A 13,265-nucleotide genomic window follows, 5' to 3' on the forward strand; every position below is an offset into this window, starting at 1 on the left:
CCAGGCTGCCCCCATGCAACATTTTCTGTGACATTTCATTTAGAACATTTAAATTTCCTTACCATGAAGTGTTCTTATTTAGAGCACTTTGTGCAGTGGTTAATGATTTATCACTTTTTGTGAAATGTCGCAGAAATGTGGCATAGACCAGATTTAGAAGTTATCACACGGCAGTCCAACCCGGCCCCATAGAACTATCGAAATGGCTCTTTGAGAGAGTTTCATCAATCCCCATGGTATTATAGAAACTGGTGCAATAAGAAGGCTATCCTCAACCTTTAAGGAATGGACAGAGCACCCACTGTCAAAGGATAATCTTCCCAACAAAGGGATCAGAATGTCCCCAGTCTGTCTCTGAACATGGTAGCCATGAGATCCATGTAATGAAAAACATTAGAGTGTATCAACCACTCCCCTGGGGTAGAGTACCCTTAACTAAGTAGACAATCCACCACGATATTGAGAGATCTGAAAATGTGGACTGCAGAAAGATGGGTAAGATTCTTTTGTGCTCACTTTAAGATCTGGAATGGAATAAAGCTACATTTTTGCTTTCATTACTCCTGAGTGCTGCAGTCACCTTGTTTTTGGATATATCCACATGGGCTACAGACCTGAGCTTTCTATTGCTGCTTGCACCACCTGCCATGTTATCCTGATGTGGTGCTCTCCCTGATGGCAATATATCTATCTATTTATCTCATATCTATCTCATATCTATCTATCTATCTATCTATCTATCCATTTCCTATCTATCCCATATATATCTATCCATTTCCTATCTATCCCATATCTATCTATCTATCTATCTATGGACTGTACATTTTGGTGATAAACAAAAGTCACTATTTTTCACTACTCCGGAGTGCTGCTGCGTCTACCATTTTGCTGTATCTATCTATCTTTCCATTTCCTATCTATCCCATATCTATCTATCTAGGCAAACAGGTAAGAAGTAAGAAGAGCAGCACAACCTCAGTTGGGCAGTTGAAACATTGTTCCTGATGTTGGGTCAATAAATCTTATTCACCTCGTAATTTGGAGTGATGCGGCTTTTGTTTCTTGGAGTGGATATCTATCTATCTATCCATTTCCTATCTATCCCATATCTATCTATCTATCTATCCATTTCCTATCTATCCCATATCTATCTATCTATCCAATTCCAATCTATCCCATATCTATCTATCCCATATCTATCTATCTATCTATCCATTTCCTATCTATCCCAAATCTATCTATCTATCCAATTCCAATCTATCCCATATCTATCTATCTATCCATTTCCTATCTATCCCATATCTATCTATCTATCCAATTCCAATCTATCCCATATCTATCTATCCCATATCTATCTATCCATTTCTTATCTATCCCATATCTATCAATCTATCCATGTATCAGACAGGGTATGGAGCAGAGCGCAGTGTGTTTTGTAAGGTCAGTGGTGACTACTCTAGAGGAATTAGTAGACAAATGGGCTGTAGCTAATCCCTGTCCCTAGAACTAGGAGGATCCAGCTGTCTGGTGCAGATTATAAAGGATAGCCATCCCTCATAGACGCCATGGTAACAGAAGGGCAGAAAAGGCTCCTTATTGTTCTCCACCCTGCACTTTCTGCAGGCAGGCAGCTACATCCAATGATTGTTTTAGCACAGGACTTCCTCAGCCATTCCTTTCATGGAGTCATTTCCATTGAACTAGCATCCTGCACATATCTTGGTGTGCTCTGTTAAAGGAGGAGTTTCCTATGTTATTGTTTTTGGGGCAGGTCCACCCAACTTTCCTATTGGAGAGAGCACAGTGGATTTGTACTTGTCAGATCCCCCCTGATTCCTCCCCAGTCAGTCAGTCAGTCAGTGGGGGGTTGGATCAGAGGCAGCAAGTGCAGGAGCATCACTGGACATAGAGGGAATCCCAGAGACTACAGAGGCTGCAGCTGGGGGAGAAGTGTTAGGACGAGGGGGCAGCCTCAGAGTCTGGACATTGTCAGTGTGAGGAGTTCCCTGATAAGCAGCGCTGTGAAGAACAGGACAGCAGACATGACCAGGGTGGGCTATCTGCTGCCATTCCTCTGGGCTCTGGGTAAGTGCACTTATGTCCCTTGAATTCATTAAAACTTCCCGCTTGGATGGAGCCATTCCCTCCCCTCCCCTCCAGATGAGGCAGATCAGTCACACGGTCCTAGAAGGCAGAGGCTGACTGACAATGGAATGGGTGTGGGGAGGGGGGCTCCCAATGTCTGCCTATACATCTTATACATAACCCTATATACTCACATTGTGGAGCTCTTCACCTAACAAGTGTCCATGATGGGAAATTTCATATAGTCCCAGTCAGAAGTGTGTTACAACCTTCTTCACATCTGCAAGCAGATCCAAAGTTGTGTCACTTTGGAACAGAGCAGTAAGAATATCCCAGTCTACCTCTATTCTTGGCATCAAAATGATGGAGACCCCATTATAAGTCACTGGGGTCCAACAACCGATAGGGCTCAGTGATAGAAGAAGCTGCAGATGTGAAGACACATCCATCATTGACAGAGACTTATTGTTTTACTGAAGAGATTTCGGGGCATTAAAAAAATTATTTGATGTGTGATATTTAATAAGCTTTTAAAAAAAGACCATTTTATTACATTTTTTTCTGTTTAGTCAGGAACATGTGCTGCCCAGTGGTCTGCCCCATTCATATCGGCGGGCACCTGTGAGGATATATTGCAGTGCCATAAAGCTGATATACTAGTCTTTATAAATCTTCTCCTCCTGGGACATATACAGTACATGAAACACTTTCAGGCATTCCTAAGTACACAAAAGTCTCAAATGCATAGAAAAGATGTGCCTCATAATACATGTCATTTTTATATGTGTTTATTTTCAAAATATCAGAATATATCATGTAAATGTTTGTTATACAGTTCTATGAGAAGACCACCCAACATTGCATGGAACAGTGCTCAGTATATGAGGGTGGTCTTCTCATAGAGGTAGTATTTTGGAAAGGTTTTACTGTATATCTGTATGGGTGGGTTCACACCACGTTTTTGCAATACAGTTCCCGTATCAGGTTTTTGAATGAAAAATGGATTCCTCAAAAGCGGACTAAACTGTACGTGTGTACAAATTTTAATCTTTATACGGCTTGAAAAATTATTTCCGGTTGCATCAGTTTTTTAAGAAAAAAATGTATACATTTTTTACTTTTCACTCCATTATGAATAAAGTTTCACTTGTTTGATTGAAATTCCAAGAAAAAAAATTGTGCAGTCAAAAACCATAAGGTGAAAACCGGATGAAACCGTACGCACATATGGTTCTGTGCGGTTCCCATTGACTCCATGTAAAAAAAAAAAAATGTATATGTTTCAAAACGGTTTTCACCCGGACCAAAAACCGTGGTAGGCTATGGTTCTGGGTACAGGAAAAAAATGACATAACCATACAGGATGCAAAACGGACACAACCTGATGCATCTTTTGGCATACCGTTTTCAGTGAAGAGTCAATGCATACGGTTTTCAAATTGAAAACGTATACGGGAACTGTATTGCAAAAACGTGGTGTGAACCCAGCCTATCTCATATACAGTGATCCCTCAACATATGATGGTAATTCGTTCTAAATGAACCATCGTTAGTTGAAACTTGCACTGTAATTCCCAGCATAATGGGTGAATGGGGGGCTGTGGAATACACATAGGGGGGGATTCATCCACATCAGTGTATAGTAGAGCTTTTTTTACCCATTTCGGCTCTGTGTATTTGTCATGTAGCTGCGCAAAATTTACTAAACTTGCGCATGGGTCTCTGTGAATCATGTGCAGTAATAGAATCCAGCCCATTTCAGCTCTTGAAAAAAAACATAAGGCAGACTTGTACGTATGCTCTGAGCTGGTGTATATTTGTGCAAGAAAATGACACGTGCGTCCTTTTTTTGCGCAAAAAAAAAAAGACGCAGTTAATAAATTCATATCTACAGGAAAAACGGCTCTACGGTACACCTGAAGAGTGACATCTTTAGAAAAAGTTCCACCAAAAAAGATGCACAAAATGAACGCAGGAAATACACCTAAAATGACTCTATATAGATTGATGAATCCCTCCCATAGTGCTAAAGCAGCACTGTAACTCATTCATTTTCTGAATTGTGTGGGTCACAGATGTTGGACACCTACTGTTAATAAAATGATGACATAGCCACTGTGCAAGATGGGATTACCCCTATAATAGGGTTGTCCTCTTTGTTCAATTCCTTTTTGGTACAAGAGTCTAGATGGGAGCTGACTGTGGAAAAAGCTGGTCAAGTGTTCTGTTTTCCTGTAATTCCACCACAGGAAAAAATAAGTATTCCTGTATACACTGACCTTGAGAATGTAAATGTCAGGCCCTCCAGAGAGATAGACAAGGTGTCCAGCTGTTCATGCTGGAATTTGTAGTTCCTTAAAAGTTGTAATCACGTAAGATACCAAAGTTTATTGAAAAGAGCTTGGGTAACCGTTCAGTCCTCATTACAAATCATATGATAAATTACAATCATGCCTACCATGACAGCACAATATACAGCACAGGTTCCCTACAGTATACACTGTACCACATGCTGCGCTAACATTCTGCTCCATCACTCATTATCGAAGAAACAAAGTCGAAAAACATAGATACCGAAGGCAAGAGAAAAGATTATAGGCATCATTATTAGAAGTGGGGTTTATTGACCTTAGTGTTCAGTCATTGCTTCTCTCCTGTCATCATATACGTTGGGGGTGATAGCTCATAGTGTCATTTCATTTTTAGGCATACCCTATCCTAAATGGGTTATCCAGAAAATGTCTCCCCAATGATGATCTAAAAGCAAGTGATTTTATTACTTAAAGGTGTACTCCAGTGAAAAACTTTTTTTCTTTAAACAACTTCTTAATCCTTCCAGTACTTATTAGCTGTTGAATACTACAGAGGAAATTATTTTCTTTTTGGAACACATTGTTCTCTACTTAATCACGAGCACAGTGCTCTCTGCTGACATCTCTGTCCATTTTAGGAACAGTCCAGAGCAGCATATGTTTGTTATGGGGATTTTCTCCTACTCTGGACAGTTCTTAAAATGGACAGAGATGTCAGCAGAGAGCACTGTGCTCGTGATTAAGTAGAGAACAATGTGTTCCAAAAAGAAAAGAATTTCCTCTGTAGTATTCAGCATCTAATAAGTGATGGAAGGATTAAGATTTTTTAATAGAAAAAAATGATAAATCTGTTTAACTTTCTGGCAAAAGTTGATTAAAAAAAAAAAGTTTTCCACCGGAGTACCCCTTTAAACCATTGTTTCCCAACCAGGGTGCCTCCAGCTGTTGCAAAACTACTACTCCCAGCATGCCCAGACAGCCAAAGGCTGTCTAAGCATGCTGGGAGTTGTAGTTTTGCAACAGCTGGAGGCACCCTGGTTGGGAAACACTTACTTAAACATTAGTCAATTGGCATTATTGGATCTAAGGGGGAAGGGGGCTTATTGCTCTAGGTAGTAAAAGGGGGAGGTTCCCAATTATGGCAGTCACTCTGTATTAGCTGGAACTAAGAGAAGAAATGTTCAGCGCAGGATAAGGTCAAACAGGAACTTTATTGGCGATCACATGAAGCACACAGAAACACCAACGTGTTTCGGGTCAAGCTGGACCCTTAATCATGGCAATCATCATGCCATGATTAAGGGTCCAGCTTGACCCGAAACGCGTTTGTGTTTCTGTGTGCTCCATGTGATCGCCAATAAAGTTCCTGTTTGACCTTATCCTGCGCTGGACATTTCTTCTCTTAGTTCTGTCTATTGGACCGGTGGCACAGCCAGTTAATCCGGAAGCGGATGGGAAAGTCAGGCTGAGATGAGCCGCCAACTTTTGCTGTTATTGGTCTTTATTAGCTGGGTTTACATCAAGTATTGCGGTGAGTTTTTGGTCAGTAGTTTGCTTAGTATTTTTGGCCATAACCAGGAATTAATCCGACACAAAGACAAAAAAAAACTACATCGAAACAATCTGTACCTTTTTTTGTATTATGTACCCGCTTCTGCATTTACCAAAAAATATTGACCCAAATACTGACCGAAATACTGTATGTTAGCCCAGCCTTAGATTTTGGAGTTTTCAGGTACATTGGGGAAAATGTTGCAATTAATTGCTAAATATGACACAAATTTAGAGTTTTTTTTTATTTCTATCATATTTGTTACATCCTATAATTTCTGTTGTAAAGATTGTGTAGAAAAAGATGGATTTAACAGAGACTCTCATAGGATAATGCCTTGGCTGAATTTTGTGACTATATAAGTCAGTTACAGTAACAAATGGGATTTATAAGATACAATAAAAAAAAAAACAATGCAGTATTGTTCCATAATAACCATGACCTGGTATTATAATGCATGTAATGATTACTGGAAAGGGATAAAAGTTTTTTCTTTCAGTAACATTTTAGGAGACTTTTTGATTGTTTTAGTTCAGTGGATGTAACGATTATTGTTAACTATCATCATTTACATTTATGACCACCTTAAAGGGGTTGTGCATTTATTACCACCTGAAATGGAACTAATCCCTTATACACAGAATAGGAGATAAGTGTCTTATTGCGGGGGTCCGACTGCTGGTGATCTTCTTCATGGGCCCCAACTCTCTGAGAGGAGCAAGTGCTGTATCGGGAATTTCTTGCGCTCCTATAGGAATGAATGGAACATTTAATAACTTTTAAATGTTTCCGTATATAGGGCGGTATGAGGGCTAATTTTTTTGTGCTGTCATCTGTACTTTTTATTGATACTACATTTGCATATATAAAACTTTTAGATCACTTTTTATGAATTTTTTTTGGAATTATTATTTTTTATGTTTTTGCCGTTAACCGTACGGGATCATTAACATTATATTTTGATAGTTCGGACATTTACGCATGCGGCAATACCAAGTATGTTTATTAAAAAAAAATTGCACTTTTTTGGGGGAAAAAGGGATGATTTTCATTTTTATTGGGAGAGGGGATTTTTCACTTATTTTACTTTTTATTTTTAAATTTTTCATCTTTTTTTTTTACACTTTTTATGTCCCAATAAGGGACTATCAATAGCAATCATTTGATTGCTAATACTGTTTAGTGCTATGTATAGGACATAGCACTGATCAGTGTTATCGGCTATCTTCTGCTCTGGTCTGCTCGATCTCAGACCAGAGCAGAAGACCCGAGGAGATGACCGGAGGCAGGTGAGGGGACCTCCGGCCGCCATTACAGATGATCGGATCCCCGCGGCAGCGCTGCGAGCGATCCGATCATCTATTTTAACATGCGCATGGCCGCAGATCCCGTGATCTGTATTGATCACGGCATCTGAGGGGTTAATGGCAGACATCCACGTGATCATGGATGTCGGCCATTACCGGCTGCAGTGTATGACGCGAACACCGCTCCGATGCTAGCAGTCATACACAGAACATAAATGTACGTCCCGGTGCGCTAAGTATCTCCACACGAGGACGTACATTTTTGTCCGTGGTTGTTAACTTTATGTTCATCTTAGTGGTAACTTGGTGCAATTGTTACTGTTGCTTGTTTGCAGCATCATGAGTTTGATTCCACAGTTAGTGTATTGTAGCGGCAGGTGTTCTGTGCCACCTAAATCTACAACAACAAAGAGTAACGACATCATTACTGATACATGTATTACAAGAAACACTCTGAGAGTAGGTCATAGTGGGTGACCCCTTCCTCACACTAGATAGTCTGGTGTGAATATGGTAATTATTTACTGGGGACTACGGATAAGAATTACAGTGGTCCCTCAAGTTACAATATTAAGCGGTTCCAGGATGACCATCGTATGTTGAAACCATTGTATGTTGAGACCATAACTCTATGGAAACCTGGTAATTGGTTCTGAAGCCCCAAAATGTCATCCAAAAATAGGAAAAAGTGAGAATTAAAGAAAAATAAGTAGAGAACTAATAAAGATATAGCAAGTCCTTACATATAAAAGTAAGAGAGCTGCTAGGAGCTGTAAATCACTGTCTATGTCAGTGTTTCCCAAGCAGGGAGCCTCCAGCTGTTGCAAAACTACAACTCCCAGCATGCCCGGACAGCCAAAGGCTGTCCGGGCATGCTGGGAGTTGTAGATTTGCAACAGCTGGGGGCACCCTTCTTGGGAAGCACTGGTCTATGTAGAGGACAGGATCTTCTTCGGGGTCCTGTACAGTGCACGCAATGTCCTAAAAAAAGTAACATGGTGTCCAAAGGAGCAGCTAACCCTGGCCCAAAGAATAGTACAGAACATGTAGTACCACCCTGTACTGTAGGGGGCGCTACCAGACACCAGTCAGTGCATACGCTTCAGTAATACAGGAGTTTTACCAGTGAATGCCCATTCTGGTTGGTCAGTTTATTGACACGTTTCACAGATCTGGACTGTCCATAGCATTGTATGTTGAGTCTGGTTTCAACTTACAATGGTCCAGGAAAGACCATTGTATGTTGAAACTATTGTATTTTGAGGCCATTGTAAGTTGAGGGATGACTGTACCATAGATGATGTCTCTCATTTTTTAAGGAGTGTTGGAAACTGCTGTACTTTTTCTTTGCAGTCCTATTGTATACATGTAAGGTCCCATCCACTACATCTTGCACCACATATTCTCTACACCCACAGACTAGAAGATAATTTACAGGGCAATATGTTGTGCAGACTTGAAAGTGTTTTCAGTTACCATTGTAACCACCAGCTATTACCATGGACGTTACTTCTTTGTTATTCTAATCACTTTAGCTTTCACATAGTGTTGTAATATCAATTGTTATGAGTCCAACTAACAATTGATGAGGAAAGTCACTGTTGTAGTTGCTGTTATTGTCGTTGAGCCCCCATAAAGCCTAAACTAAACTATGAGCCTTATCATTTGACGGCAACATGAACCTACTTTACTGCTGGCCACGTTTTCAGAAGGTTTCATAAAATGTTTTAATTGTGCAACATCACATTTCATCTGTTTGATGCTTTTCACAGAAAATAATGGGGAATGACTCCACGGATCATCTCAGAATTAACAATAAAGTCAGTCATATAGCTTGAGCCAAACGACTAAAAAGCTTTAAAATACTTGCTGTATCAGACATCAAAGAACTTATAAGGCCAGTACTAAATGGATTCCTTTGTCTACGTTTATGTGTCTACTGTGGAAAGCACTTTTCTGGTGCTAACATTCAGTATATTATATCTTTCTATGTATCCTCACTATTGTTAGATGAAAAAGTGAGAAAAATCAGCACACCCTTTTACACAGATTTGTTTAGCTTCGTTTAGTTTGTTTTTCCTTTATCTGTTCTATTAAGACATTTTAACGCTACATTTTTTGGCAGCAATCATTTATTAAGTGAGAGTCTCCAACTGCATTTGCCAGCCGTTGTATTCATTCACCTGCTATGTGTACGTGTCCCTATTTCCCATGTGTGTTGTAAAAAATTGAGGGCAGGGATTTCCTTTCCCATTGTCTTGTGCTATGTTTATCATACTGACTGTGCCACAATGCTTTTTTGCTGTATAATAGTCATTATTACACTATGTGTATTGTTACTAGACTCGTCCAGCTGGAAGCTTTCCTTAAACAGATATATACTATTCAACATTAAATCATTTCCAGAAGAGGATGTGGAAATGTTAAAGTGAAGGATGAATAATAGAGGAGAAATGTCACTGGTAGATGTGGGGATAGTCTCCCAATGGCAGCCGCTGTCTGTGTATACATGTGTATGTCAATGACAGTATCCATACGAGTGGCTCCTGCTCTAGTGGTCAAGCTTTCCCAATACATGGTTCAAGAAAGAGTTTTAACTTTAAATAACTTTTATTCTTTATTTCAGCCTTAGCCAGGAAAACCATACTAAAAACTTAGTTGGCACCAAACAGACCTACCCTGTGCCTTCTGTTTTTAAAATACCAACATTCTTGCTTAGAATGGTAGAAGCAAAAAAATCCTGACATTTGGTCACCAATCATATGACTTCTCCCTCCATGAATTTGGACATGAATTAGAAGGTGCTTTCAAGCAACAATATGTTTTTTAGAACAAAACAATTGCAGGACATAATCCTATTGACTGGCTAACCCCCACATTCCATCCTGATCTACACCACAGGGTGATGGATTTGGTCTTCATGTCCTCTTTCCCTTCTAACCTCCCTCCCCTTTCCCCTTCCTTCAACAATGTAATGTTTTAGAAAGAATGTTAATGAACAGCTATCTGGATGGACTGATTCATTGATGTTAAAGTTCTGAGTGTTTCCTCTTGTACCACTCAGAGGGACACCATTAGACCTCATCTACCAGATCTAGTCCTTTCTATTACCCAGAACTGCCACTTCAATTACACACTACAGCCTGCCCAGAGTCATGTTGGGATAAAAAAGGGAACTGGACATTCATTTGGTTAAAGGAATAAGGGATGAGTGTCTGATCATGTGGGGTCCGATCGCTGGGATCCCCTCATCTGATCTCTGTGCTCTGGCCTCCACCGGCCTCCACATACTATTTTTGTCAGAGATGGGCCGCTCAATCTATCACCATCTGCAAAATTGTCCTGTCCTAGTCGGTGTTTGGCTGAGTGGCCCGTCACTGCTGAGGCTAGTTTGTCTCAGAAGGTGGGAGCCATAACACTCAGCTAGGAGATGCACTTGTGTCACATGCCCCCCAACCCCCCCGCTTGTGACACAAGTTTCTGAAGCCAAATGTTTTATGGTAGGTCCTGGTTATAGACAATTTGCCTGTTAATCTGAGAGAATAGCAGCTTTAGTAGTTCGCACAATTATCTCAGACTTAAGTTGTTTAAGGCTATAAAGGTGAACAAAAAGATTGTAAAAAAAAATATCCATTTCATGGGCAGCCAGTACAGTGAAATAAGGAATGGTGGGCATGTCAAGGTATACCCGAGTTTTCAGTCTGGTCACAAAACCGGATACGGGGCAAAAATGAGCCGACTGGAGTCACTATCTGACTAGGGCCGACTCATTCAAATGAATAAGATGCAGATCGTATTAATGAATCGTGGTGTGAATGCACCCTAAGAAAACTTCATGTTTGTCTTGGTTCAGTTTTAGGCTGGGTTCACACAGTGTAAAATAAAAAAGATTTAAAAAAAATACAGTAAAATAGGTGTAAAAGGCAGCAATATTTTTTTCTCTAACAATGTGTTCCATCTATGGAAAAGTGTTTGGCAGTGCACACATTGGCCCTTTTTACTAAGAGTGTTGTGTAGGTTTCTTTGTGTGTTTTAATTACCTACAATTTATTTTCCGCGGTATTTACTAAGGTTTCCCTACATTTTGCTTTTTTTTTTACACATGCTCTGATCTGTCGGGTTTTCCTCAGCTGAAATCCACCACATTTTATGTGGAAACCTTAGTAAATATGTATTTTTTTTTTTTTTTTTGACAAAATGGAGAGTTAGCTGGGGTTTTTTCAATTCTGGCACAAAATCTGGCGCAAAATCTGGTGCAGACTGAATTTCTGGCGCAATGCAACAGAATCTGGTGCAAAACCCAAAAAAAACATGTCAGGTTTGCAATAGTAAATGAGGGCCATTGTTTTAAAATATGGTAGTAATTCCAATGTTGTAAATTACTGCAGTTTCTTTATACAATGTGTGTACTGAGACACTTTTACATATATTTTAAAGGGGTACTCCGCTGAAAACATGATGTTAGATCTTGGGGGTCCCGCCGCTTGGGACTCCCGTGATCTCTACTGCAGCACCCATGTCATTCGGTGCACGGAAAGGGGATAAAAATGTTTTCAGCGGAGTACCCCTTTAATGGAGCACATTGTTACCTTAAAAAAACACTGCTGCTTTTTGTACCAATTTGACTCACTTTTTTTGTCTTGAGTTTACACCCTGGTTTAGTCTGCCAGCATTAATCTATTCCAGCTCCCATAAGCAGGACAAAGAAACCATGAGTTACCTTTGATGTTTTTAAATTCAAGGTACACCTATGTAACCCAACCATTTATTCTTATTTCATAAAGGTATATAAAATAAAAATAAATTGTAAATCATCTTAATTAAATAATTCCTACAGTTCTATATGTAAAGCTCCTATGCAGAACTATATGTCTCCTTAGTTGTAGTTACCGTATATTCTCGAGTATAAGCCGACCCACGTATAAGCCGAGACCCCTAATTTCAACCCAAAATCCCAGGAAAAAGTTATTGACTCGAGTATAAGCCTAGGGTGGGAAATACATCATCCCCCCCTGTCATCATCCAGACCCGTCATTAACATCCTCATCATCATCACCGCCTGTCATCATCCAGACCCTCATCATCATCACCTGTCATCATCCCCTTGTCATCATCCCACACATCCCCCCTTCATCATCCCCTTGTCATCATCCCCACCCCCCTTCATCATCCCCTTGTAATCATCCCACACCCCCCTTCATCATCCCCTTGTCATCATCCCCACCCCCCTTCATCATCCCACACCCCCCCTTCATCATCCTCTTGTCATCATCCCACACCCCCCCTTCATCATCCTGTTGTCATCATCCGCCCTCAGTGGTCTTCAACCTGCGGACCTCCAGAGGTTTCAAAACTACAACTCCCAGCAAGCCCGGGCAGCCACCGGGCTTGCTGGGAGTTGTAGTTTTGAAACCTCCGGAGGTCCGCAGGTTGAAGACCACTGCAGCCTTCGACATCATCCAGCCCCCTCTCACCCCCCTTTAGTTCTGTACAGTACTCGCCTCCGCTCGGCGCTGGTCCGGTGCTGCAGGGCTGTCCGGTGAGTAGGTCGTCCGGTGGGATAGTGGTTCCGGGCTGCTATCTTCACCGGGGGCGCCTCTTCTCCGCGCTTCGGGCCCAGAATAGAGGTATTGCCTTGACAATGACGCAGAAGTAGGTTGGCAATGAACGTACCTCTGCGTCGTTGTCAAGGCAACGTGACTATTCTGGGGCCGGGCCCGAAGCGCTTAGAAGAGGCCTCCCCGTTGAAGATAGCAGCCCGGAACCACTATCCCACCGGACCACCTCCTCTCCGGACAGTCCTGCAGCACAGGACCAGCGCCGAGCGGAGGCGAGTACTGTACAGAACTAAAGGGGGTGAGAGGGGGCTGGATGATGTCGAAGGCCGCAGTGGTCTTCAACCTGCGGACCTCCGGAGGTTTCAAAACTACAACTCCCAGCAAGCCCGGACAGCCGATGGCTGCCTGGGCTTGCTGGGAGTTGTAGTTTTGAAACCTCTGGAGGTCCGCA

General features: G+C 41.2%; 1 protein-coding gene across 1 annotated transcript in view; it reads left to right on the forward strand.

The window, feature by feature from the left end:
- The first annotated feature begins 1,712 nt into the window (after positions 1–1,712).
- Positions 1,713–13,265, forward strand: part of PODXL (podocalyxin like) — a 78,639-nt gene continuing 67,086 nt past the window's right edge. The window contains exon 1 of the mRNA XM_056573192.1: positions 1,713–2,085. Coding sequence (XP_056429167.1) covers positions 2,043–2,085 — 43 coding nt within the window. The 5' untranslated portion in view covers positions 1,713–2,042. The remainder of the gene's footprint in view (positions 2,086–13,265) is intronic.

Source organism: Hyla sarda, chromosome 4 (assembly GCF_029499605.1).
Source record: "Hyla sarda isolate aHylSar1 chromosome 4, aHylSar1.hap1, whole genome shotgun sequence".
NCBI classification, from domain to species: Eukaryota; Metazoa; Chordata; class Amphibia; order Anura; family Hylidae; genus Hyla; species Hyla sarda.